Source organism: Argopecten irradians, chromosome 1, assembly GCF_041381155.1.
Source record: "Argopecten irradians isolate NY chromosome 1, Ai_NY, whole genome shotgun sequence".
In the NCBI taxonomy this organism is placed as follows: Eukaryota; Metazoa; Mollusca; class Bivalvia; order Pectinida; family Pectinidae; genus Argopecten; species Argopecten irradians.
The window spans coordinates 39563102-39589696 of NC_091134.1; the positions used below are offsets into that span (position 1 = coordinate 39563102).

General features: G+C 35.1%; 1 protein-coding gene across 7 annotated transcripts in view; it reads left to right on the forward strand.

Annotated features, from left to right (window-relative positions):
• The window catches only part of LOC138327486 (tolloid-like protein 1), a 216770-nt gene extending 190790 nt beyond the window's left edge, over nt 1–25980 (forward strand). For 6 of the 7 annotated variants that reach the window (XM_069273622.1, XM_069273631.1, XM_069273615.1 and 3 more), the window contains 8 exons: nt 5883–6090; nt 6541–6743; nt 7540–7719; nt 9895–10030; nt 10372–10448; nt 12476–12589; nt 16154–16189; nt 20047–25980. In XM_069273622.1, the coding sequence (XP_069129723.1) occupies nt 5883–6090; nt 6541–6743; nt 7540–7719; nt 9895–10030; nt 10372–10448; nt 12476–12589; nt 16154–16189; nt 20047–20477 (1385 nt within the window). In that variant the 3' untranslated portion in view covers nt 20478–25980. The remainder of the gene's footprint in view (nt 1–5882; nt 6091–6540; nt 6744–7539; nt 7720–9894; nt 10031–10371; nt 10449–12475; nt 12590–16153; nt 16190–20046) is intronic. The other variant, XM_069273666.1, reaches the window with a different exon arrangement.
• Nucleotides 25981–26595: the final 615 nt, after the last annotated feature.

Below are 26595 nucleotides of genomic sequence, written 5' to 3' on the forward strand. Positions count from 1 at the left end.
TTGCTTGCATTATTCCTTTTATACCTTTGTTTTATCTTTGTTTCTAGCTTTTGTCCAGGTAGACCTGTCGAATGCACGTTGTTTTCAAGCCAAGCTGTCTTTTCCAGTTACCGTATTATATATTGTCTGTTTTTTCCCTGCAGGTATCATCTTTCTGCATGTCCGACAGGCTGCTGCATATTATGTTTATTTATGGTTTCTATGGATAACATCTAATATCAAATTATGATTTTTTAACATAACAGTGTATTGTATTACTGTCCATTTCTACTTTTGGTAAGGAAATTGGCCTGCCTTAGCTATGTTAATAACAGTTATGATTGTAAATAGCAAAAGTATATGATTTTGATTTATGATTTAGAAATGGTAGCGGTAAATGAGAAATCAAGGGATTGATGTTATTTTTAGAAACCAATTACTTTATTTTGCAGGAATCATCATTGTTCTTTTATCAATTTTAGAAATGACCAATTTTTCTTTATAGCTATTCATTGAGCTCTGATACTGTTTGTTTTAGCCCAACAAATACAAAATGGCTGTGATTTTATGTGATGGTACAATGTCTGTCGTCCTTTTAACTGGCATTTTGGAGATATGGCGTGATCTTACCAATTATCTCCCTTATGTCATGTTATCTTCCTTATGCAAAGTTATCTCCCTTATGCCAGGTTATTTTACAACTTAAATAAGAAAATTATGGTACATTATCCAGATTGTTTATCTTTAATAAATATATAAATGATACAAACTTTATTTGTTTAATGATATCTGTTAAAGAAGCTAAAGAAGTTAATAAATTTACATTTATCACACTAATTGCCCTTATGGGGCTTTGTTATGGGTCTGTAGTAATACCTTTAGGAAACTCATATGGTCAGGTAGATGACTCCATATCATCAAGGTGAAAGGAAAGAACATTGCTACATGATCACTCATAAAAATAGTTTAACTGGTTAACCTGTAGTAGAAAAAAATAAACTTAAATAGTTTAGCTTGGTGTGTTTAATATGTATATCCTTATTTAAACAGTCTATACTATAGCCAGTGCCTGACAGCTACCCTAGATTAGCCCAATGCTACCAATTCTAACTTATACACGAGAGCTTCTAAAGAGCTTTTTGAACAGGTGGCAGTGATTCAAGGAAGACTATTTTATTTTTGATTTTAACGAAATAACTTACCTTGGCCCAAATTTTCATAAGAGCGAATCATTGTGAATTAACTAAAGGTGAGTGATTAAGCAGGCCTGTTGGTTTAGATAGCTGACCAGTATAATAATGTTGACCATTTGTATACATTAGTGTGTGTATGGTCATTGTATTGTAGTTTACCCAAGCTCTCCGCGTGTCACTCTGTATATATGTTGTATAAGGAAGCTTGGTAGTGAGTAGATTATACATGTTGTTGAATCCATAGCCATCGACGGTAGTCAGTTACAATTGTATATGTTGTTTTACCAAGGAATTTTGTTATAGGTATAAAGATGTCCTCATTGGATACAATCAATATTTCATACATACATAAGACAATATGAAACAGTTGTCTTCTTTTGTTTACTTTTGCTTTGATATCCTTGTTGCTGTGGTCTAGCTTTACTAAATATGACATGTATTACCTTGTGATTCCAGCACAGTCTTTGATATGAAGAAGATTTTGTCAGCACATTTTCCCCATGACCATTTGTCAGCACATTGTTCTAGAGTGGCAGTGAGTTTGTCATCACAGTTGCCAGTTTGTTTAAATGTTGAAGTGAGATTGTGAGCACATTTTATCTTAGTGTGATAGTGAGATTGTGAGCACATTTTGTCTTAGTGTGGTAGTGAGATTGTGAGCATATTTTGTCTTAGTGTGGTAGTGAAATTATGAGCACATTTTGTCTGTCTGTGGTAGTGAGGTTGTGAGTACATTTTGTCTTTGTGTGGTAGTGAGATTGTGAGCATATTTTGTCTAAGTGTGGCAGTGAGGGTTGTGAGCACATTTTGTCTTAGTGTGGCAGTGAGGTTGTGAGCACATTTTGTCTTAGTGAGGCAGTGAGGTTGTGAGCACATTTTGTCTTTGTGTGGTAGTGAGGTTGTGAGCATGTTTTGTCTTGGTGTGGCAGTGAGGTTGTGAGCACATTTTGTCTTAGTGTGGCAGTGAGATTGTGAGCATATTTTGTCTTTGTGTGGTAGTGAGGTTGTGAGCATGTTTTGTCTTGGTGTGGCAGTGAGGTTGTGAGCACATTTTGTCTTGGTGTGGCAGTGAGGTTGTGAGCACATTTTGTCTTAGTGTGACAAAGAGATTGTGAGCATATTTTGTCTGTGTGTGGTAGTGAGGTTGTGAGAACATTTTGTCTAAGTGTGGCAGTGAGGTTGTGAGCACATTTTGTCTTAGTGAGGCAGTGAGATTGTGAGCATATTTTGTGTTAGTGTAGCAGTGAGATTGTGAGCACATTTTGTCTTGGTGTGGCAATGAGGTTGTGAGCACATTTTGTCTTAGTGTGGCAGTGAGATTGTGAGCACATTTTGTCTTTGTGTGGTAGTGAGGTTGTGAGCATGTTTTGTCTTGGTGTGGCAGTGAGAGTTGTGAGCACATTTTGTCTTGGTGTGGCAATGAGGTTGTGAGCACATTTTGTCTTAGTGTTGCAGTGAGGTTGTAAGCACATTTTGTCTGAGTGAGGCAGTGAGGTTGTGAGCACATTTTGTCTTAGTGTGACATTGAGATTGTGAGTACATTTTGTCTTAGTGTGGCAGTGAGGTTGTGAGCACATTTTGTCTTTGTATGGCAGTGAGGTTTGAGCATATTTTGTCTTAGTGTGGCGGTGAGGTTGTGAGCACATTTTGTCTAAGTGTGGCAGTGAGGTTGTGAGCACATTTTGTCTTAATGAGGCAGTGAGGGTTGTGAGCACATTTTGTGTTAGTGTAGCAGTGAGATTGTGAGCACATTTTGTCTTGGTGTGGCAATGAGGTTGTGAGCACATTTTGTCTTGGTGTAGTAGTGAGATTGTGAGCACATTTTGTCTTAGTGTGGCAGTGAGATTGTGAGCACATTTTGTCTTAGTATGGTAGTGAGATTGTGAGCACATTTTGTCTTAGTGTGGCAGTGAGATTGTGAGCACATTTTGTCTTAGTGTGGCAGTGAGATTGTGAGCACATTTTGTCTTAGTGTGGTAGTGAGGTTATGAGTACATTTTGTCTGTGTGTGGTGGTGAGATTGTGAGCATATTTTGTCTTAGTGTGGCAGTGAGGTTTACGAGTAAATTTTGTCCACATGACTGTCTATATATTGTGTGATGGTGAGTTTGTCAGTACATTTTGTCCTATGTAAGAGTGAGTGAGAGCTGGAATATTTGTTCTAGTATGACAGTGAGATAGCAGCACATTTTTGTCAATGTCATAACAGCAGTGTTGTAAGCTCTGTCAGCCATCTCTATGTGTATGTAGTTTTGTCTACAGATTTAATATGGAAGTTCATAACTACCTTTCAAGGTTTTAATTGATCAAAATCTTTCGTACTCATAAGAGATGACTTTTGTTCTTTGTGGAATATTTTCTCATAGTTTTTTATACATAGGATTTCCCACTGATATTCTGTATTTTTTTTTTTTTTTTTTTAAACTATGTGAGAGTCAGACACAAAATAATGACGACAAGGGAGGCAACTCTGTAATATGCAAAGACGGAATACCATATTGTATGTAAGATTACAGTCAGGTTTTGTGTAACATTTTTTCCAAATATTTCCCCTGTTCTTGGCTACATCATACTCATTTGTGCCTATACTTAGACAGTTGTAGTATTATGTCAAGTTAAAACTTCAGTGCTCAACATCAGAAAGAAACGTTTTATTTCCAAAATAACTTTTGGCAGTTTCAAACTTAACATATCTGACTTCATTCTCAAATTCATTTCAAAGACTTAGAAGCATGTAGTGCCAATCCAAAGTGTCTAAAACAGTCTGGTATTTTGGAGAGAGGAAAATTACTTGGTACGACTTAAACAATTTTGAAACATTTTCAGCATTTAATTAACTTGATTAAGCACCCAAATATATCAAGTTAAACAACAGGTAAAACAAATTTTTGAACTCAAGACATTATACATACAAGTTTCCTTTCTTTCACTGTTAAAGGCACAATAGAAAGTTTTCAGGGTTTGTTTGTAATCACAAACATTTACAAGAAAATAACTACATTCTCTCTTCATAAAATGTTGACTTAAAAGCCAGGTAAGATATTATTGAGACCAACTGTGAAGTTTTGAAAAAAAAATAAGAATATTTAAAAAATAATTAATGTGGCCCACAATAAATACAAACTGAAACAATACAAAGTAGTTCACGGAACTCTCGGTTTTCGGAAAATATCAAGTGACACAATTGATATTGGCTATAGGCCTACGGTATATACAAAACGCTTCGGTAATTGTCGTGACCCAATCTACGTTGCACGGGAAAAACAGAAACAAACATGTTACCGACTGTACAAAATGTGTAGGCCTATACACAGGAACCTGGCACATATTTCTAACCAACAGTATATATGTATTATATTATCAATAATTTCTCCTTAATGTAAGACATGCCTCTCTTATATGTAGAGCTCGTTTATTTCATATCCTTGATACTATAATACATACATGTATTGATACTGGTTAAATGTTTGTGCCAGATCCCTGTGTTTGCAACTGCGACTGTTTGAAGATTGCAGGTATGTTTACAAGACGATTTTTGACCGTTCGATATCATAGGTTTATCTCCATGAAATAATATCATTATACACGTCTTTCATCTTTATTCTAGGTCATTGGTACAATGTTCGATCATTGGAAATGTTTGTGATTACAAAAAGAATGAAAAGTTTCTTATATTGACCTTTAAGATATCCATCAAAAAAAATTTCCAGCTACAAATCACTTTTACCTTAAAGTGTATTCTAGAATTTAAAGGGGAAAAATGAATATGATTATCTGTAGACTATGAAAATCAAAATATCAAAAAATCAAAATTCTCGATGTCAAAAATGTACAAATATTTTTATGTCTTGTTTGTACTTCAGACCTTCTTGTAACTTTGTCGCTGTGAAGTTATGGCTCACAGCATCATAAGGAGCAGGTGCCTAATTAATAGATTTATAAAACAATTACTAGGGTAAAAAGGATTGTAAAATGGCTTCCTGCTCAAGGAAACATTAAAACAATTATTCACTGTAAAAAAATCAATGCATCATCGTTTTCTGTATGAGATAACACTAAACTAAAAGTAATTATTTCTGGTCAAAAAGATTGCTTTATGGTTTCCTGTATGAAGAGACGCTACACATTATCGTGTGTTCAAGGTTACTGTGTTTTAAACTTTCAGTCATTTTCTGGTGAACACATCTAAGTTCCAAGGTTATAACACGTGTACCTGGTTATCCATTCTCTACTGTCCGCTGGTTTACATATCCAGCTTTTTAATTTCCTAGCTTCAGATTTTTATACTTATTCAAGAATGACTGCAAGTTTGCTTTTTGCTATGATTCCATTTGATGATACAAATGATAAAAAAGAGATTTTTATCTTGTCAACTGCTGTCCTCCATCTTAGAAATATTTGGTGCTTTTATTACATTTTACCAACATGCTGTAGTTTCCCAACTTTTTGCTTTCTTTGAGAAAATGAATTAAAATGATGCACAAATTAGAAATTTTTACGTTCATGATTGATTAGTTTTATACAGTAAAAATATGTTGAATGAATTCTGAAGTGTTATGCAATGAATGCTTTTAATATTTATCTATTATTCCACATGTAACAGCCTTAAAGATGTTTTTCTAGGATATATCAAGGTACTTTTGTCTTTTTCCCCAGGTATTTCTTTGGGACTAATATTCTGATTTTGCCCCTATTTTCTGTTTTCTACAGATTGTGGTATTCCTGGTGACCAGCCCGATCCTAATCAATGTATATTTGTATATGACGGTAAAAAAAAAAAATCTGGCGCTTTTAATTCTCCGCGACATTCCTGGAGCAGCCCAAAGTGCCAACAGTGTAATTATATATTCCGTCCGGAGGCCACGGAAAAGCTCCTCATATCATTTGATACCTTTTCCCTGGGAACTCATAATTCATCGTAAGTATGCCATGGTCAATTTTGATTCGTTAAAAAATTTGGATGTCCTACTAAATGACATGTTGAATGACATCTTTCTTGCCCTGTAAGCTAAACGATATACAAGTTCCAATTCCAAAACAAATTTATTTTCATGAAAGAAAGATACCTTTTCCTATAATTGAGATAGATATTCCTATGTGAAGATAAACTTTTTCTTTGATTTGCGAAAGCAAGACGTGATTTGCGAAAGCAGGACATGCGCGAAACATGTAAGCAAGATGTGACATTAAAGAATTTAAATCATTATTTGCCTCACTATATGCTGTCTATCGTCTTCTTTTACAAAGGTTATCTTCAGTGGTTTTATAATTGTCATGGAATGAATGAGCTAAAATACATTATTTCTAATGATTTCTGTTTAATATTTCAAGATTGTGTAACATGACTGCAGAAATATCTTTTTTACAGGTGTTTAAATACAGATTATTTGGAAATATATGTAGGGACCGGGAGGTCGAGAATATTACTAAATAGATATTGTGGTCAGCATTACCCAGCACCAATTATAGGCCAGCAAAACATGGAAATCGTCTACCACGCTCGCAGCAGGGGAGGCAACTCTAAATTCCAAGCTCATTTTGAGTATCTGAATGACAACCAGTTACATTCACGTAAGATATTTGTAATATAATTCAGTAAACCCACTCCACTATACCAAAGCATTCATCTTGCAATATGTACTTGCACATTCAAAGTTTATGCTGGTCTTTTCAGTTATTAATTCAATTATTTAAGAAAGAATAAATGTCATTAGCTCGCCTATTCGAAGAACAGGAGGAGCTAATGTTGTCACCCCGGCGTCGGCGTTTGCGTCAGCGTTGGTGTCCCATTTCATGTTAAAGTTTTTGAGCAAGTTTCTGTTTCGTCAATTGTTTAAGCTTAAGTCATCATAAATGTTTATGATTTTATTTTCCTAATGTGTATGGATGCTGAACGTGATAATACAACCAATTTGGGGCCATTTAGGTTTTTTTTGAGTCTGTTAATTTGTCATATTTCCATGTTTAAAGTTTTTGAGCAAGTTTCTATTTTGTCAATTGTTTAAGCATAAGTCATCATAAATGTTTATGATTTTATTTTTCTAATGTGTATGGATGCTGAACGTGATAATACAACAAATTTGAGGTCCTTTAGGGGGTTTTTGAGTCTGTTAATTTGTCATATTTCTATGTTTAAATAGTTAAATACTTGAACATCAACTTCTTCTGAATAGGCGAGCTTTGCTGTTCTCCAACAGCTCTTGTTTTAAAAGAACTGATCAATGGACAATTTGACAGACTCATTATGATGCTTAGAATTATGGGCACTTGGTTTGGCCATGTACTATGTTAAAAGTAAAAAAGAGAAGGATTTAAAAGTCTAGGTTTTAGAAGTAATGATGTAATGTTTGTCTCGTTCCTTTTCCAGGCTGTGGGCGAAGTATTATCAGCTCAGGGGGAGGGGGAATACTAAAAAGTCCTGGGTCTCCAGGCAAATATACCAATAGAGTGTATTGTAAATGGACTATACGTGCAAAAAGGAAAAGTAGCAGAATAATGGTGCATTTGTATGAGTTCCGCATAGAGGGCAGGATGACTGGAGTTGGCTGTAAGTATTTATTGGATTATATACCCCTAATATTCTGGAGGAGTTCATTATCCATCTTAACCTATTGTATTTCACTTAATTATTAGTTACATAGAAGTTTGTTTCACCAAGCAAATCAAATGAATAGATGGTAGTGTTTTATGGTACAAGTATGTGGGTGGAGGGATTTCTATGTCTATGAGGAGGAGGGGTGGGCATGTGTCAGGGAGTAGGAGGGGTGGCAATGTATCAGTGAGGAGGAGGGTGGGCATGTGTCAGTGAGTAGGAGGGGTGGCAATGTATCAGTGAGGAGGAGGGGCATGTGTCAGTGAGTAGGAGGGGTGGCAATGTATCAGTGAGGAGGAGGGTGGGCATGTGTCAGTGAGTAGGAGGGGTGGCAATGTATCAGTGAGGAGGAGGGGTGGGCATGTGTCAGTGAGTAGGAGGGGTGGCAATGTATCAGTGAGGAGGAGGGTAGGCATGTGTCAGTGAGTAGGAGGGGTGGCAATGTATCAGTGAGGAGGAGGGTGGGCATGTGTCAGTGAGTAGGAGGGGTGGCAATGTATCAGTGAGGAGGAGGGGTGGGCATGTGTCTGTGTGTAGGAAGGGTGGACCTGTGTGTGTGAGGAGGAGGGGTGGGCATGTGTCTGTGTGTAGGAGGGGTGGGCATGCGTCTGTGAGTAGGAGAGGTGGACTTGTGTCTGTGAGGAGGAGGGATGGCCATGTGTCTGTGAGTAGGAGGGGTGGCCATGTGTCTGTGAGTAGGAGGGGTGGACCTGTGTGTGTGAGGAGGAGGAGTGGGTATGTTTCTGTGTGTAGGAGGGTGGCCATGTGTCTGTGAGAAGGAGAGGTGGACATGTGTGTGTGAGGAGGAGGGGTGGGGATGTGTCTGTGTGTAGGAGGGGTGGGCATGTGTCTGTGAGTAGGAGAGGTGGACATGTGTCTGTGAGGAGGAGGGGTGGGCATGTGTCTGTGTGTAGGAGGGGTGGGCATGTGTCTGTGAGTAGGAGAGGTGGATCTGTGTGTGTGAGGAGGAGGGGTGGCCATGTTTCTGTGTGTAGGAATGGGTAGGCATTTGTCTGTGAGGAGGAGGGGTGGTCATGTGTCTGTAAGGAGGAGGGGTGGGCATGTGTCTGTGAGTAGGAGTGGTGGACCTGTGTGTCTGTGAGGAGGATGGGTGGGCATATGTCTGTGAGTAGGAGAGGTGGACATGTGTGTCTGTGAGGAGGAGGGGTGGGTATGTGTGTGTGTGTAGGAGGGATGGGCATGTGTCTGTGAGGAGGAGTGGTGGACCTGTGTGTCTGTGAGGAGGAGGGGTGGGCATGTGTCTGTGAGTAGGAGAGGTGGACATTGTCTGTGAGTAGGAGAGGTGGACCTGTGTGTCTGTAAGGAGGAGGGGTGGGCATGTGTCTGTGTGTAGGAGGGATGGGCATGTGTCTGTGAGTAAGAGAGGTGGACATGTGTCTGTGAGGAGGAGGGGTGGGCATGTGTCAGTGAGTAGGAGGGGTGGGCATGTGTCTGTGAGTAGGAGGGGTGGGCATGTGTCTGTGAGTAGGAGAGGTGGACCTGTGTGTCTGTGAGGAGGAGGGGTGGGCATGTGTCTGTGAGTAGGAGAGGTGGACATGTGTGTGTGTGAGGAGGAGGGGTGAGCATGTGTCTGTGTGTAGGAGAGGTGGACATGTGTCTGTGTGTAGGAGAGGTGGACATGTGTGTGTGAGTAGCAGAGGTGGACATGTGTCTGTGAGGAGGAGGGGAGGGCATGTGTCTGTGAGTAGGAGGGGTGGGCATGTGTCTGTGAGTAGGAGAGGTGGACCTGTGTGTCTGTGAGGAGGAGGGGTGGGCATGTGTCAGTGAATAGGAGGGATGGGCATGTGTGTCTGTGAGGAGGAGGGGTGGGCATGTGTCTGTGTGTAGGAGAGAGGCCATGTGTCTGTGAGGAGGAGGGATGGGCATGTGTCTGTGAGGAGGAGGGGTGGGCATGTGCCTTATTTGGTTTACAGGTTTACCTGGTATATTGTATAACAACTGTCAAGATATCTCAAAATCTGAGATTTTTTCTTCAGTTAAGTGAACATATTAAATTATTCATGAGAATTTACAGAAATATCCTTGAACACTCAGATTATTTATATGCCATTCTTTTGATAGAAGACTGTTGATTGAATTCCACCTGTAATCCTTGTTGAACTTTTTTAGATGTTGGAGCTGGCATAGGTTGTCAGAATGCAGTAATGAAATTATATAATGGATCCAGTTCACCTCCTATGGAGCTGTGTGGGACACTCTCTGATGACACTACATATTTGTCTGTAGATGATACGATGGAATTAGAGTGAGTTACCAAAACACTCTCTGTTACAGAACAATTCAACCAGTCTAATACAATCATCATTCATCGCATTCAATTTTTGTTCTTCAGTTCATACTCTACAATAGACTTTCCAAGAGTCTATAGATTATTCTGTAACATTCTTTACTGTATAAAGGAAACTGAGCTAAAGTTTGCTTGTGTTTTTAAAAAGTACTACCAAAAGAAATATTACTTAATTGCTTTAACAATTATTATTACATTTTATATTGCTGTAACTACAACTACTTCACTGTTGATATTGAAATTTGTAGAATTTTGTTAAAAGTATAAGTGTTGTATTCATGATATTTTGTATATTTTAGATTCCTTACATCGGGCAGATCTTTAGGGGGGAAAGGATTTGAAATAAGCTGGACAGAGATACATTCAGATTTAGGTGGTAAGTACCTACTGAGTATCTACTGAGTATCCTCTTCTTCTTCTTTTTCCCTTTTATTTATCATGTGCTCTGCTACTTCCATTCTCTCGATTTCTTCATTTTAATGCTGTCTGAAAAAGCACTGTTACTATTTAAGGTCAGAGGGTATCAACAGTCAAACAATTAAATCACAAAGTGGTTTCAAGGCAATAACTTTAACTGATTAAACCTCAAACTTCATATGCACCCCTGCTTTACCATCAATGCATGGTGATTGCTTTTCAAGTGCAAAGGTCAAATGTCAAAGGTCACTAACTCTTTTAAATCAAAAGTCTGTTAATTTCTCCACATTGTCTTATTCTCAAAAACTCTCTGATATCTCCTTACCTCATATCCTGTTTTCTTGTCTCCATAACCTCGGTTTCTTTTTATCTTCCATCTTTATAATATTTCATACTTTATTTTCTTTCGGTTTATGCATTTATGCCTTCATTCTCATTTTGCCTTATGCTCCTTCTGTCTTTCAGTCCGTTCAGTTGTCTTTCCCTTTCATCCTCTATACATATTGTGTGTATCCTATTGTGTATTCCATTCTGACAGTATTATCTCCCTTACTTTGCCATTGTACAATATCCGTTTACCTAATCCATTGATAGTTCAATCCTATAAGCCTTGAAGCTGAAGGCTATTGTTGAAGTATATGACAGTACCTCTGATCTCTGATGTATTCAAAAAAGTTATATTTACACTTGCTAGGTTTGGTCACTATACGCTAATACTAGCCGATTTTGTTTACCATAACTGCATGGTAACATTGAACTTTGAACTTGCGTATGAAAATGTTCTGTGCAACGTAAAAGGACTACTTTTTTTTAAAGAAACACATGGCTTTGTTTACATTTTGACGCAACATTACGTATATATTGTTGTTTTTCATAGGATTTTGGAAAAATGTAAACAATATATACATGTTTTATATTTATATATGATTCAATTTTTAAATTAACAATTGTATAAAGAAACGGAAAAATATCCCGACCGGGGCAACGTGCTTTCATTTTTGTTAAAAATGATGAGTGTCAAATGTAAACATTACCTCTGTGCCTATGTTCGTCCTACGATCGAGTCTTTGAGGTGGACGGGCGTGAGACCCTCTGATAGAGGTCAGTTATAAACATATCCTCTTGTCTTTGTTCTTTGAGAATTTAATCATGTGTATTATAAAACATGCACCGCTAATAATCCACGTGTTGACAGTTACGCGTCACCACAAATACATTGTACCCATCGAACACAAGTGAATTTGTTTCATCTATCGATGGCGATATGATCGTAGATTATATAATCACATGGCTCCCAAGGATGTAATATCGTCAAGTCAGACGACATCTCAAACACATTGAGTTACTTGAAAATAGGTGTTTTGACAACTTCGGCAAACTGAAGTGTGTAAGCGTGCGTCAGCTTCGCCTCGCTGCACAATAACGGTCACCGAGTTCACACATGTGGCCGTGTACAAATTTTTTATGTTATTACGCTATATATTAAATTTTAGCAAAATTGAATATATATTTAAAGTTCTGATCTGATTAAATCAAATTATCTCTGAAATTGACTTTGTTTGTCATGTTTATTTTACAATAAAATATTGAACTTTTTGTCGTCGCAGATGAGTAATTCTACCCATTCTAAAGCTCCTCCCACTTTTGACCGACTTTTATTGAATAATTACGTCACATTCAAATGATGATTTGATTACATGAAATATAAATAAAAAAAGTCATGTGAATGTAAATATAGGGATTGGATTTCGCTTTTATGTTAGCCATGCTTGTATGGAGCAATTCCTCTAAGAATATATTCAATAACGCGCCGCATAGAATATATTCTTAGAGGAATTGCTCCACACAAGCATGGTTAACATAAAAGCGCAATCCAATCCCTATATGAACATATAAGTTAATGTACCCCTTGTTTTATGATACACACCCATTTATGATTTTACATATGAGAATCTGATGTAACACAAGGTCTTTTTTCTCCCTCAGGAACCTGCTATGGTTTTGTATGCAGCAAAACTAAGTACTGTATTGGATCAGAAATGAAATGTAATAAAATGAAAAATTGTGGGAAGGGAGACAACTCTGATGAGACAACAGGATGTAAGTATACAGCCTAAATGTGCCACATTAAATTGTGTCAATATCTACTTTTAATTCATTTAAAATTTTATGATCAAATTAAGTTGTATTCAAATGCTTCGAGATTGCTGTGTAAAATAACATCTATTTTAATCAATATGGAAAACACCTAACATATCTCTACAGATATACTGTTGGAGAGACAGAATCTAACATCAAGTGAAGAATTTGATTTTTTGATGATAGAATTGTTGTTTTGTCAATAGATAATGTTGACTGACTGAAGGTGACAGATCACCAAGTATATAGCTCCTATGTCTTGGTCTTTGAGAATGAATATGTTATTATTTCACCACAATCTTCACTCTATCACTCTTTGCAGACACAGTTCTAACGATTGGTGTATTCTGTATTTGTCTGTAGCTGAAATTATACTTAACTAGTTTATCTTGTGTCAAATGTGAACATTTAAACGAACAAGAGCTCTGGTTGTACAAGACGATTTTGCCCATTTATTATAGAATTTTAATGATAAAACAATAGATATTGTCAGTTATTTTTGGCATTAGGATGATAAACCAACACATAAAATGTGGCTAATGACCTCTTCATGCAGATACTCATGAACAAGTCATTGATTAACTCTTACACACGAACGCAGCATTAGTGTATGTCCCCATAGGAGACAATTCAATTCTGATCCCATATGGGGGTCACTTGTTATGTTTTAAATTAGAAATGTGTCAATTGAGATAACTGTTACTGGATATAATGTGAATGGAAACCAGAGAAAACCATCTTACTGTTTTTGGAATTGGGCTCTTTCAGACTTCATGGTTTAATTCAGTAAACAAGGACAGGATATAAAATGAGGAAAAATTTGGACTGTCTATTAATTAAATACTGCCATTAAGTTGTTCTGATTTCGCTGTTTTCTTAAGACCACTGTAATTAAAAAGTATCAAAGTATTGAATTTAACACTGAAAATGTTGAGATACCAGCTGTAACCTGAATGAGAATTTAAGGTATGTCTCAAGATAAATATACCTGTATACTGGAAATAAATAAAACAAATCATTTACTGTTAGACAGAGAGAATAAAAACATATTTATAGAATGACGGAATATTGAGTAGTTCTTACTTTAAGCTGAAAAAAGGAAAATTACGAATATAAGGATGCGATGATTTTTTTTTTTCTTTCTGACTTTTCTGTTCTCGTCTCCATAGATTGAAATTCTATTGCGTTAAATTCGGTTGTATTTAATTTCCCATTAGGGTAAAATGATACTAACAAGATTCCAAATTTCATAGTTAGTCTTTACAGTCTTCACTTTTCATTACAAGAGCTGACATCATCCAAAACATATTATCTCACAAACCAATTTGTTGTGGAGCTTTTCCCTCTTCCATATATTTCTATATTGCAAATTGATGAGGAAATTATAAAAAAAAAACTGGCGTGAGTGGGTATTAAAAGTACCGCTGCACTGTTAGACATTCACAATAAGTTTTTAGTTGGAAATTTCTTGAAGGATTTTTTGTCTTAGATCCTGGCTTGTCTGATTGAAGTGACAGAGCGATCTCAGGACCTGTCAGGTTCTGAATCTCCGTCATTGCTCACAGCTCGTCGGGCAACGGTACAGTCGTCGCGTGTTCACTCTTATCATATTCTACATAAATCATTTATTATAGTTAGGTAACAGGCAGTCTCATCCAATCTTCCAATATTATTCTGTAATCAAAATGAAATGCATGTTTTGGATTTCATAAATTCAATTAGAATAAAGACAAATTAAATTAGTTTCAACTAAACGTGTTTTTAATTTATTTGTTAATTAAATTTATAAAACTTAAAAGCTGAAATAATTTCATAACTTTATAGAAAGTAAATGGAATTCGTTCAACTCAAAAAAATTACTCTTAAATAAAAGCAGAACCCTTTAAGAAATTCTATATGATTTTGGTTGTACCTTTAGCACTGGAGTGTGTGTCTGTGGCCTCTTGATTTATAAAGCATTTATAATCTTAGTTTTACAAGAAGTGATATGAAACTTCATAAAGTGACAATAATAAAGTTATAACAGGACTTTGACCTGTATATATATATAGAGAGAGAGAGAGAGATTTGATTTTAGGTTTTTCTTTGAATGTGGTACCTAACCAAGGATCAAATCAAGACGTTCACGAGCCAATAGAGGTTCAATGTCTGCCGTTATTTTTGGTGCTGGACTTCATGGGAAAAAAAATTTGGGCTGTGATCTTGGTAGTGAAAGCAACTTCATTATGGGACTTTTATAATATTAAGCTTTGATTAAGTGTTTAACCTGACTATCAAACTACCCAGACTACTGTGAGACACCAAAAGTATTGTTAGTATTGGACTTTTAAGGCACCATGTAACCATTATGTTAGGCTTCACTAGAACATGTAGGCTTTACATTAGGTCTTTACCTGACTCACACATGGATGGTTTTGACTTTCTTGGGAGCACAAAGGTTTAGTAGAGGGCATTGATCTGCAGGTAGAAACTCGGGCGTAATGGAAACTTTGATCTTCACATAACCAAGGTTTAAGATTTCTCTTACATGATTTAGCTGCCACAACCATCTTTGACCAGTACTCTCCGACCATGCCGAGTTCAATAATAAGGTTTAGAGAGGATGTTTGACCTTCATTATAGAATACTATGCTTAAATTATAGGGTTTATATATAATTTCATTGACCATCAGTCTTTCCATAATACCTCGAGACTCAGTGTATTCTTTAATTTGTCTTTACGGATTTGACCTTTGGCATAACTGGGCTATATATATATGTTTTACATGAACCGTAATGTCATATTAGGTGGCTTATTAAGTTAACATTGGCCCTTAACTGAATCAGGTACCATAGAAATGTGTTTGAACCCGCTAACATTGCAGTGACGGCCTTCCTAGTGTTGGCCGTGTTCACTCTGAGGTTTTCTTTTGTTTCTATTTATTGACATAAAGAATCATAAATCTCCCACATAGAACAAAATTAAGTTTTTGGAAATGCTGTATGCATGTCATTCACTGTTTCAGTAGATACAGATTAAGGCAGGGTTACCCATAATTCAAAATGGAGAAGACAGGGACCTCTTGTTCCATAGGTCGAGCGATCCTGATGGAGATAAAACTATACATAAATAATAAGTTCAGTAGATTTTAGTTATAAATTAACTTAGAAGATTTCAGCTTTGTCCAAAACGATTATAAAGGCCTTCTTAACATAGTTAATGCTCTTCAAAAATCTATGAATATTATGCAAGATAAAGACATTTTACGCCTCTTTACAAAAGTGTTATGTAACAGAAGGGTCTCTGGAACCTTGTGTAACTGTAGAGGTATTGGACTGGGTTAAAAACAGGTGGTAAGTTAGCTGAAATAGCTATTTAAATTCTGGAAACCAGTTGGAGGTCCAAGGTTCGATTCTTGGGCAAGTCGTTGGAGTTTTTTTTTTTCTTTTTTTATTCTCACTTTACACATCCATGAATTGAGAAATAATGCGATTTATAAACTTTACAATGATTGGCTGACTGAATAGGTATATTGGTGTTACCAGGTAACCCTGAGACCGAGGAACAGGCCTCGTCGTCTGGTACGTAGTCTGTGGACAGTCTGTCCTTCCTATGTCTGTCCAATGTCTCTCCAGTAGTTCTACTACCAGATCATAACACATTAACATCTGGTACTACAGTGTATCCACTCATAGACTAACACTGTTATACATATATACAGTCATAGACTAACACTATGTTATATATACATATAAAGTCATAGACTAACACTATGTTATATATACATATAAAGTCATAGACTAACACTGTGTTATATATACATATAAAGTCATAGACTAACACTGTGTTACATACATATATATAAAGTCATAGACTAACACTGTGTTATAAATACATATAAAGTCATAGACTAACACTGTGTTACATACATATATATAAAGTCATAGACTAACACTGTGTTATAAATACATATAAAGTCATAGACTAACACTGTGTTATATATACATATAAAGTCATAGACTAACACTGTGTTATAAATACATATAAAGTCATAGACTAACACTGTGTTATATATACATATATAAAGTCATAGACTAACACTGTGTTATAAATACATATAAAGTCATAGACTAACACTGTGTTATATATACATATAAAGTCATAGACTAACACTGTGTTATAAATACATATAAAGTCATAGACTAACACTGTGTTATATATACATATAAAGTCATAGACTAACACTGTGTTATAAATACATATAAAGTCATAGACTAACACTGTGTTATAAATACATATAAAGTCATAGACTAACACTGTGTTATATATACATATAAAGTCATAGACTAACACTGTGTTATATATACATATAAAGTCATAGACTAACACTGTGTTATAACTGTGTTATACATATATACAGTCATAGACTAACACTGTGTTATATATACATATAAAGTCATAGACTAACACTGTGTTATATATACATATAAAGTCATAGACTAACACTGTGTTATAACTGTGTTATACATAGTATACAGTCATAGACTAACACTGTGTTATATATACATATAAAGTCATAGACTAACACTGTGTTATATATACATATAAAGTCATAGACTAACACTGTGTTATAAATACATATAAAGTCATAGACTAACACTGTGTTATAAATACATATAAAGTCATAGACTAACACTGTGTTATATATACATATAAAGTCATAGACTAACACTGTGTTATATATACATATAAAGTCATAGACTAACACTGTGTTATAACTGTGTTATACATATATACAGTCATAGACTAACACTGTGTTATATATACATATAAAGTCATAGACTAACACTGTGGTATATATACATATAAAGTCATAGACTAACACTGTGTTACATACATATATATAAAGTCATAGCTTAACATTACAGTGTAGTAATCATAGACTAACACTGCTGTATATATGTACGTAGACTAATGATATGCACCAGCCCTGTGATAGACTAATACCATGTTATCGTCTAGTTTCATGGACTAACACTCTCGTACATGTAATCATAAACCAGCCATGTAATATGTACATAGACTAATGTTATGAACCAGCCCTTTGATAGACTAACACACTATATTATTTATATGCAAGATCCAAGTTTCATAGACTCTAGTATAAGGTATATATAACTATAAACCCTCCCTGTTATATGTACATACACTAACATTATAAACCAGCCCTGTTATAGACTAGTATTATGATGCATATATACTATATCATTAACTAAAAATGTTATTTATTATAATATTATGCAGTTTATTATATACAATCATTGACTCAAACTCTGTGAAATATATGTCTTCATCATAAACTAAAACTTACAAATAAAGTGAGTTGTATATGTCTGAGACTAACAATACAGTCAGGTGTAACTAAAATAAACATTTAACTATTTATTTATCTTTCCAACTGAATCTGCAATGCTGAAATTGGATAATGCTTTATTTTAACAACTTACATGTATTAACAGCCAGGGTCATTTGAGGACATATGGCAGGTGTAGAAGTGGGAGATCCAGAGTAAAATCACTGCCCCACTTGGAGTACATACTTGTGATAACAGAGACATAGGACTATAGTCATAAAATTTTCACTTTCATCATTTAGTCACAACAGCATATGAAGAACACATTGGATTTGACAAAATTGTAACTTTAATGAAACCTGACCTTACCTAACACAGCATCATTCACACTATTTTCGTGAGAATGAGAAGATAGTTGCCTGTCACTGTGTGTATACAAAGTCATTTTACTTCCATACACATTGACTTCTATACAGAATTGGTGAAGTCAGGTTTCACCATATTTGGATGATTATTTCATTTATTAAAATTAAAATCCATCGTCCTGGAATAAAACATGTAGTTTTTGCCCCCCCCCCCCCCCCCCACCATCTCTGAAGCCATGCAGTCAGCAGATCCGATTATGTAATGGCACAGCTGGTGATGCCTGAAAAATGTCTAGGTTGTGATCAAATCATGACGGATGGATTCTCTTTGATACCCTACATGGGAAATCTAGTCTGATTCTGCAGAATAACATACGGTGGCCTTACTCTAGACATGTTTCAATAATAGTCTACAATGTTATATCTCCATCCCACTATATAAACGTGATATCCCCCACGACACCGTGACATTTCAGTGTATCACGAGAGTTAAGGGCGGCATAAGGTCACCAAAGGTCAGGGGTATACCTAAGCAGATTTTCCTAGAAACAAGGACATGTGCAGATCTGCATCCTCCCCTAGGCTAGACACAAAGAATGTGACAGTATCCCATTTACCGTTCCGCAGATAAGATCCAGATTACATTCTCATGGGGACAAATGCATTTGACCTTGAAATATATGAAACGACCTGATAGTGCGATGACTCGCAAGTGATGATGCAAATCATACGGATGGACACGTTAGCTGATCAGAGTTTCCAGCTTCACGTGTCCTGGGGATAGAGATTAGACTGAAAGCCGCCACAAATTTAATTTCTCTTTTAACCAAATGTGGTATTTTTTTCTGTGTAGCCAGCAATGTTAGAGGTCTGTTCTAGCCTACAGTGTGTTGTATGGGTTGTTTGTTGTTGTTCATTGTCCTGGGAGAATTGTTTGTGTTTGTCTGTATGAGAACCAGTCCATGTCTGTTAAGGAATCGTCTCCTGTCTGTTAGAGAGCCGATTGTAGTCTGGAATGTTTAGTTCCTTATGTATCTGTAAAGCGAGATTTTAGTGTTGTGTTCATATCTAAAGTAACAAAATTACTAACTTATTTATATCTACAAAATCAATGAATCATAGATTGAATATATGTTTAATTCAGAATTACTAACACTCTTGAAATTACATACATGTACACGACAGTGTTTGTATAAGGTTTTGGAAACAAGATAAATACCAGTGATACTCATTTCCGAACTTCTGGCTCATTTCCTCATTATAAATGATATAAAAATTGACAATATGGTCCATTGATCTGATGTGAAATATTTTTATCACCTCGTAGCTATGGAAACACCTTATTGTATTAGACAAGACGACTGATTCTATAGTGTAAGTTAATTGATTGTCTCCCTACTAATTGGATGTAAGTGTAGCTTTTATTGGTGCCTAGCTTGGGTGGTTGTAGAAATCATCTGTGTTGTAGAATTCTGGTAATTCAATGAAGACGGACTTCTCCTAAGATGGACTTTGTCTGCTAAACACCATTTACAACATACCGCTGTTTGTGTACGACATAAACCCGTCAGTGGTAAATAGAGTGTGGCGTTGTGACGTCATGTGATAAATTACTAATTTATATGACGTAATTGTAATGACAGCTTGATGTAACTGTCAGACATTCGCCATCACAGATACGCTTACTAATTAATTTAACATCTTATTTCTGTCTTCACAGGTCCTGCCGTCGGCAAGTTTGAAATACTCCACATTGCCATCGGAGCCTCAATTTCTTCATTTTTTTGCATCATTCTAGTCATTTGTGGACTTTACCACCGTCGTAAATTTCGGCCGGATCGTAAACCTCCGGCGAACGACCATGTGGAAGTGCGGTATGTGGCCGCAGCTTCATCGTGTAATACAACAGACCGTCTTTTAACTATGGACCAAAATGATGGACGGACAACTATAGTGACATCACCCCATCAAACACCTAGTCATACAGCTAATCAAATATCAAAATCATCTAACCCGGGTACACCGGGTACTCCCCCAGTCAACCCAGGGACACCAGTACAAGGGGGTACTCCAAATCAGACGCCTAACTTTTCAAATGCTAATCGGACTAATAACCGTGCTCCTCGAATACAGAAAGTCTCCATAGTGTAGCGAAGGCTTATTTTTATACGTCAAACCAAATACAACGCAAATAGATAGTTCATATTGTTCCAGGGGGTTTAGTATTCCAAGCTTTTTTTTCCATATTTGGGATCATTCAGTATTTATATGGGATAATTCATAGACCCAGACACTGTGAAGGGTTATAATTCCTCTGGTGACAATTTTTGTAATGTCAATCTGAGGGAATTATAATTTTGACACAGCTTCTGAACTTTGTGATATATTCCAAGAATTTATTTATGAATCTGCAGAGAATAATTGTTAATATATTTACCTGTATAATATTGTAGATATTTTGTTTTTATTTGGTTATGTACATTTGATAGTTTAACTATTGTGTGAATGACTACAGAATGATGTTGGTTGAGGCTGTACATAGCATGTATATGTGCTTCATAGATTGTCCTCCACCGTCAAACTAGTGCTCATCTTTACATATATCATCTGTCCATCCATTACGTATCATATAATTCATCCACCCCTGAACGCAATAATGAACTATCCTTATCATAAGGCTGGAACGGCTCATTATTAAATTTCAGGGGTGAATGAGTTAAAACTATATTGATATGTACAAATTACTCGTCCTGTGTCCTGTAGCTAGAAACTTCTGGTCTACCATAAAACTCTTGAGTGTGTCAAGAAATACATGTTTCTGAGATATCAGATGTTTTTTGTGATTCGTTATTTTTACACACAAATTTATACTCATGATGAAAGAAAATACATTTTATCATAATACTTAGCTCCTGCATAATTCATATTGATAACTTCTAACGATTTAATTAATTAAATTTTCTACTTATGGTACCAGTATATTTACTACAACACCTAAATTGTACCTTTGATTTATATAATGTCCACAATCCAGAATTCAAAGAAAATTTCATCTCAATGCAAGCACGGAATAATGACTAGTTCATAGGGATGGGCCCAAAATTAATTACAACACAAAGACAAGATGACAGTATTTGCATTATAACACACACTAGTCAATTTGCTGATAATATATAGTATGATTCTACTTTATTGTTAAGACTTTTATTCCTCATTAAACAAAAAGTAAGTGAAAGATTATTAGTGTCAAGGTGATCTTTGTTAAAAAGTCATTATCTTTGCAGTTGTGTATTGTAATTAATGAAGACAGGGAAACAGAGTTATTTGTTTAAAATCGACCTTCACCTTGATCGTTTGACCTTCAGATCAATGTATCATTTCATCTTGAACTTTTCATGTGTCATGATTTCAACTTTTGTATGAAACTTAATCTATTTCTCAAATTGTTTTAAAATTTCATATTTAAAACATAAATTTGATTCGAAAATATCTTTTAATTATTTGAGATGCTGTTTTATAAGAGCATTAACAATTGGAGATGATGTTTGAACTTGTTTATTTAGTATAAATGTTGAAACAATCTGATTAAAAATTCAGATCCTTATGATCACTGTGTTGGATAAGAGGATCTGACAATATCCCATTAGGGTTCATGTCCAGGTGACCTTTGAAAATGGCCAATTAAATAGCTGCTGCCAGAATCTTGAATGTGACTGTAAGGGGATGAAATTATTTGAAAAAGCTGTCAGAATTTGCCCAAACGGCACAATAAAGCTAATTGTATATGCATACTTGGACGAAATGGCGTTGTCAATTGATGTAGCAATGTGTAGAAAATGCATTTGATCAGAAATACACATGGTACAAAGGTCATCTGAACATGACACCTAAAGGGATGTTGTCAGATCCTCTATTGAAGGGATTTGATCTGTATTTCAATCAGATTGATGTTATATTGACATTTCTTCCTTATCACCATTCACTTTTGAAACAGAGTTGAACTTTGTTAAGATTGAACTGAATGTGAATTTCTCACAGTTTTGCTGTGACCCATCATGGTAACAAGGTTCAACCATGAACATGTAAATATGTTTCATCATGAAGACCATTTCCATGGTTGTAATGGAAAGTTCTGCAGATTGGAAGAAATTAATCTATTTTAAGTCAACAAATTGATATGAATCCAAGTACACATGAATGCTGATTAGATTTGATGTGAGAATGTCATTCAACTTGGAAAACAAATCAACTTTTTGTATTAGTTTTGTATTTTGTCTTTTTCACATTGTATTGCATTGAAAACATGTGTGGCAATATCACAAATTTTTGATAATTTCCAATCTCATTTTCATTTATAAACATGGTCAAATAGCATGTATTCATTTATAATTCGTTTAAGTGCCATGACTTCATAATTCACTACTAGTTGTTTTTACATTTGTAGATCCATAGGGGCCAATTTATAAGTGAATAATTCAACATTTTAATGGTTTTATTTAATGAGCCCACATAATGTTTCTTTTGGAGGAGAGTTATGTACCTTTGTTGATGATGAATAAATTGTACCTATTTTTTCAGGCCAAAATTGGTTATACTTTGATAGTCAATTTTCAATATTTGGGCCATCCATAATTCTAAAATTAGATCAATCACAGTATCTGTATCAATGATTAATTCAGAACTATTATTGTGAAAATCATTTTGCTTACAGCTTTGTTCAGAGATCTAAACTTGTAAGGATTCCATTCCTAAATTATAATTACTTCAGATTTATAAAACATACAATGTACTTAATATCAGTATTTTGTCTTAATTGACAGGGAGATTTATTAGACAATTAATCAATAGTCAATATGTCTTCCAAATAAATTATCACTGGTGATATTCTGTAAAGCTTGGGAGCAGCAATGACAAAGTAGTTAAGGTGTCTGATATTCTGCCACTAGCCTTCCACAATTGGAATCCAGTTTGATAGTGAGTCAATGTTTCTGTGAAAACGAGTCTGTGGTGAGCTAAAAATGGGTTAACATTTAATCAAATATGAATTAAAGTGGAGTCATATAATGAGTAAATGATGAATCTGATGCATTAATTGAGCTAAGATGGATTAAAATGGAGTCAATATGAGCAAATGATGAATTAAAGATGAGTCATTAGTAAGCCAATGATTAATTAAAGATGAGTCCTTAGTAAGCCAATGATTAATTAAAGATGAGTCATTAGTAAGCCAATGATTAATTAAAGATGAGTCATTAGTAAGCCAATGATTAATTAAAGATGAGTCATTAGTAAGCCAATGATTAATTAAAGTTAATAGATGAGCTAAAGCTTAATGTTTATATAATGCTGAGTCAATAGTTGCTCACTTCTAAAGTTTAATTATATATAATTAGTTAGAGGTAATTATATAAGAGTGTGAATTAGATATCTGTTGTTAGATGGATCATGGATAATTCAATAAAGTCTGTTTTTCTTAAAGTAAAATACCTTAAGTACACACAGATAAAAGAGTTACCGTATTTATGCGCCCAGGGCGTTTAGAAAATTGAAAAATTAACAGATGCTTACTAAGACGAAATTATTGCAAACACTAAGTGCAAACCTATACAATTTTGATAGTTTAAGTCTTAATTTATGCCTGTGCAATTGAAATTGAGGAATCAAAAGGGGGAGGGGCGCTAATAGGGACATGGGCGCTTATTGGATCAAATACTTTACCATTAGTATCACAATAATAAAATTTGAAGTTGTCAATCACAAAAATAATTATTGCACTTTGAAGTAAACATTAGTATTGCCTCATATAACCTCTGTTAAAATTAACATATTGATTACCTTCAGTGTTGAGGTCAAATTGAATTCTCTCTGTAACAACTAGAAAATTAGAGACATGATACCTGACAAAAGTACATCTTTTGTGCAGTTTAACCTAGATGTCAGTTTCAATAACTCACAGTTCAGTATAGAGATCTAACTCATATCTATTGCTCTGTCACCATTACAATGACAAATTGTTGGACCTAACATTTGTACCCGCTCAAACTTATAGGGTCACCACGGTTGGCATTGACTTTAGTTGCGATGGTTCCCGTATATATATATGTATATATATTTCCCCCATAGATCTGTATTGCCACGGTGAAAAAAATATCATAACAAAATTATTTTCAATAACATAGTCCACCTCTAGGAGTTTGAATGCCATGCACTTATGACAGTTGCTGACAGGGGGTTGATGTTTTTTCTTTGTGTACTCCTACTTTCTTCCACTTTCGAAACTTGACCTTTAGTACTTCTATAGAAAGCCAGTGGCAGCATCATGGATTTTTCTTTAATTTGGATTTTTTTTTAATTCAATCTTCCTATTTTAGAATTAAAATCATTTCCTCATTGTATAATTGGAGTCTATTATACAAGTATTGTATGGCGCAAGTTGTCCATGTTGATGAAGAGAGGAAAATGATTTTTTTTTTTTCTCATCCATTGGTATTAATGATGATCACAAATCATTATGATTAAATGCTGATTTCTATGATGCAATTTATAATGGGTATGTACATGTTTTATAAATGACCTTGAGGTGTCGACCTTGAGAATGTGGTGATTTTTTAGTAAATTTTTACATGAATCATTGTGTACATTCATGTCCCCGATATAAAATGTGTTTTTACCACTAACACCAAACATCTTGGATATTTCCTTCATTAATATAACCTAATTACCTCCCTTAGATCAACCGCTTTGTCTAAAAAAATCTGCAATAAATATATGACATCGTTATTGATTTTTGTGTAAAGTAATCTAGGTTTCATACTTATAAACACAAACAATATTTTATGACTAATTTAAATCTTTGATTCACAATATGTATAAGAGTTGAGTTACTTCCCTTTGCAAGAATTAAAAGACAAGTAAGGATATCTGTGTTGAAGCTTCAGCAACAAAAATTTGGTGTCAATTCTGATTAGCAAAGGAAAAACTTAAATAAGCCTCAGTTCAATGATCCTCATACCTGGATAATACTTCAGTATTGTTGTCAACTGGTTTTAGTTTTTGGATAAAAATTCAATTTCCATGATTTACTATTGGTTCAGATTTGCTTGATTCAATCACATACAGGAAATGAAGTTTGATTTACATTACGATATTCACTTTCACTTTGAGTCTCAAAACTCTCATGCTAATCTTCAGCATTACAAGGCTGAAAGTCTATTCCAACTAAAATAAACAATAGCAAGATTTTCACTTTAAACTTTACAGTCATTTATGGTATGCTTGTCAGCATGGTAATATAATTATCATGATAAGTATCCATGTCAATCCAATAGTGTTACCATAGTAACATTGTTTGTCATGGAAATGTAAGCATGTGATTAGTTTTACATTGTAATGTAAATACATTCTTGTATTATGATTTGTTTATATGATAATGTGATTTTGATGATTGGTTGTCATGGAAATGTACATTGTATGTTTGGTTATATCATTGAAATGTACATTGTATGTTTGGTTGTCATGGAAATGTACATTGTATGTTTGGTTGTCATGGAAATGTACATTGAATGATTTTCATGGTAATGTACATGTTATGACAGAGCGGTTGATGTTTACTTGTGTACAAGCTGTACAATGACATGATTAAACCATGTGAATATACAGAAATCTTTGTTAGTTTTCTATGTTTCCTTTTGATTGAACGTCTGTTCATACCATATACAACAGTTAAAGCAAGTCACAGGCTTTTACACCCGAGTTAAGGGAGGCTATAGAGGCCAAGTGGTTTACAGTTCTACTACTGACTCTCCATCTCTGGGTTAAAAGGTTTTCTACTGAGAAGTTTGGCCTATAATAATTTCAACCTCCAAAACCTTGTACATTTTCACTCATGGCCATGATTAATTCTCTCATATCGCGCTTTGTTATATAAAGTTAGCCCATGGAAGATGTTCTATGTTAGATAAATCTATCTTACATGGCATTTCACGCATGCAGATTAATTTGTGTTAGCATGGAGACAACTGTTTATATGCTATTTAGGCATATCTGTTGCACAGGGGTACGGAAATGCTGTTAATGAAATATTTTGATCATGTATGTATCAGTACTGTGAATCATATCCTATTATGATATGACCTACATGTATATCGACTTGGCCTATTATACATACAAGTATTTTGCCTGCCCCTGTACCTGTTGTGAACGTATGCGTACGGTTAGCCTAGTCCAAAAATGACCGACAATCCTATCCCGTACTGAACCCTCCAATTTT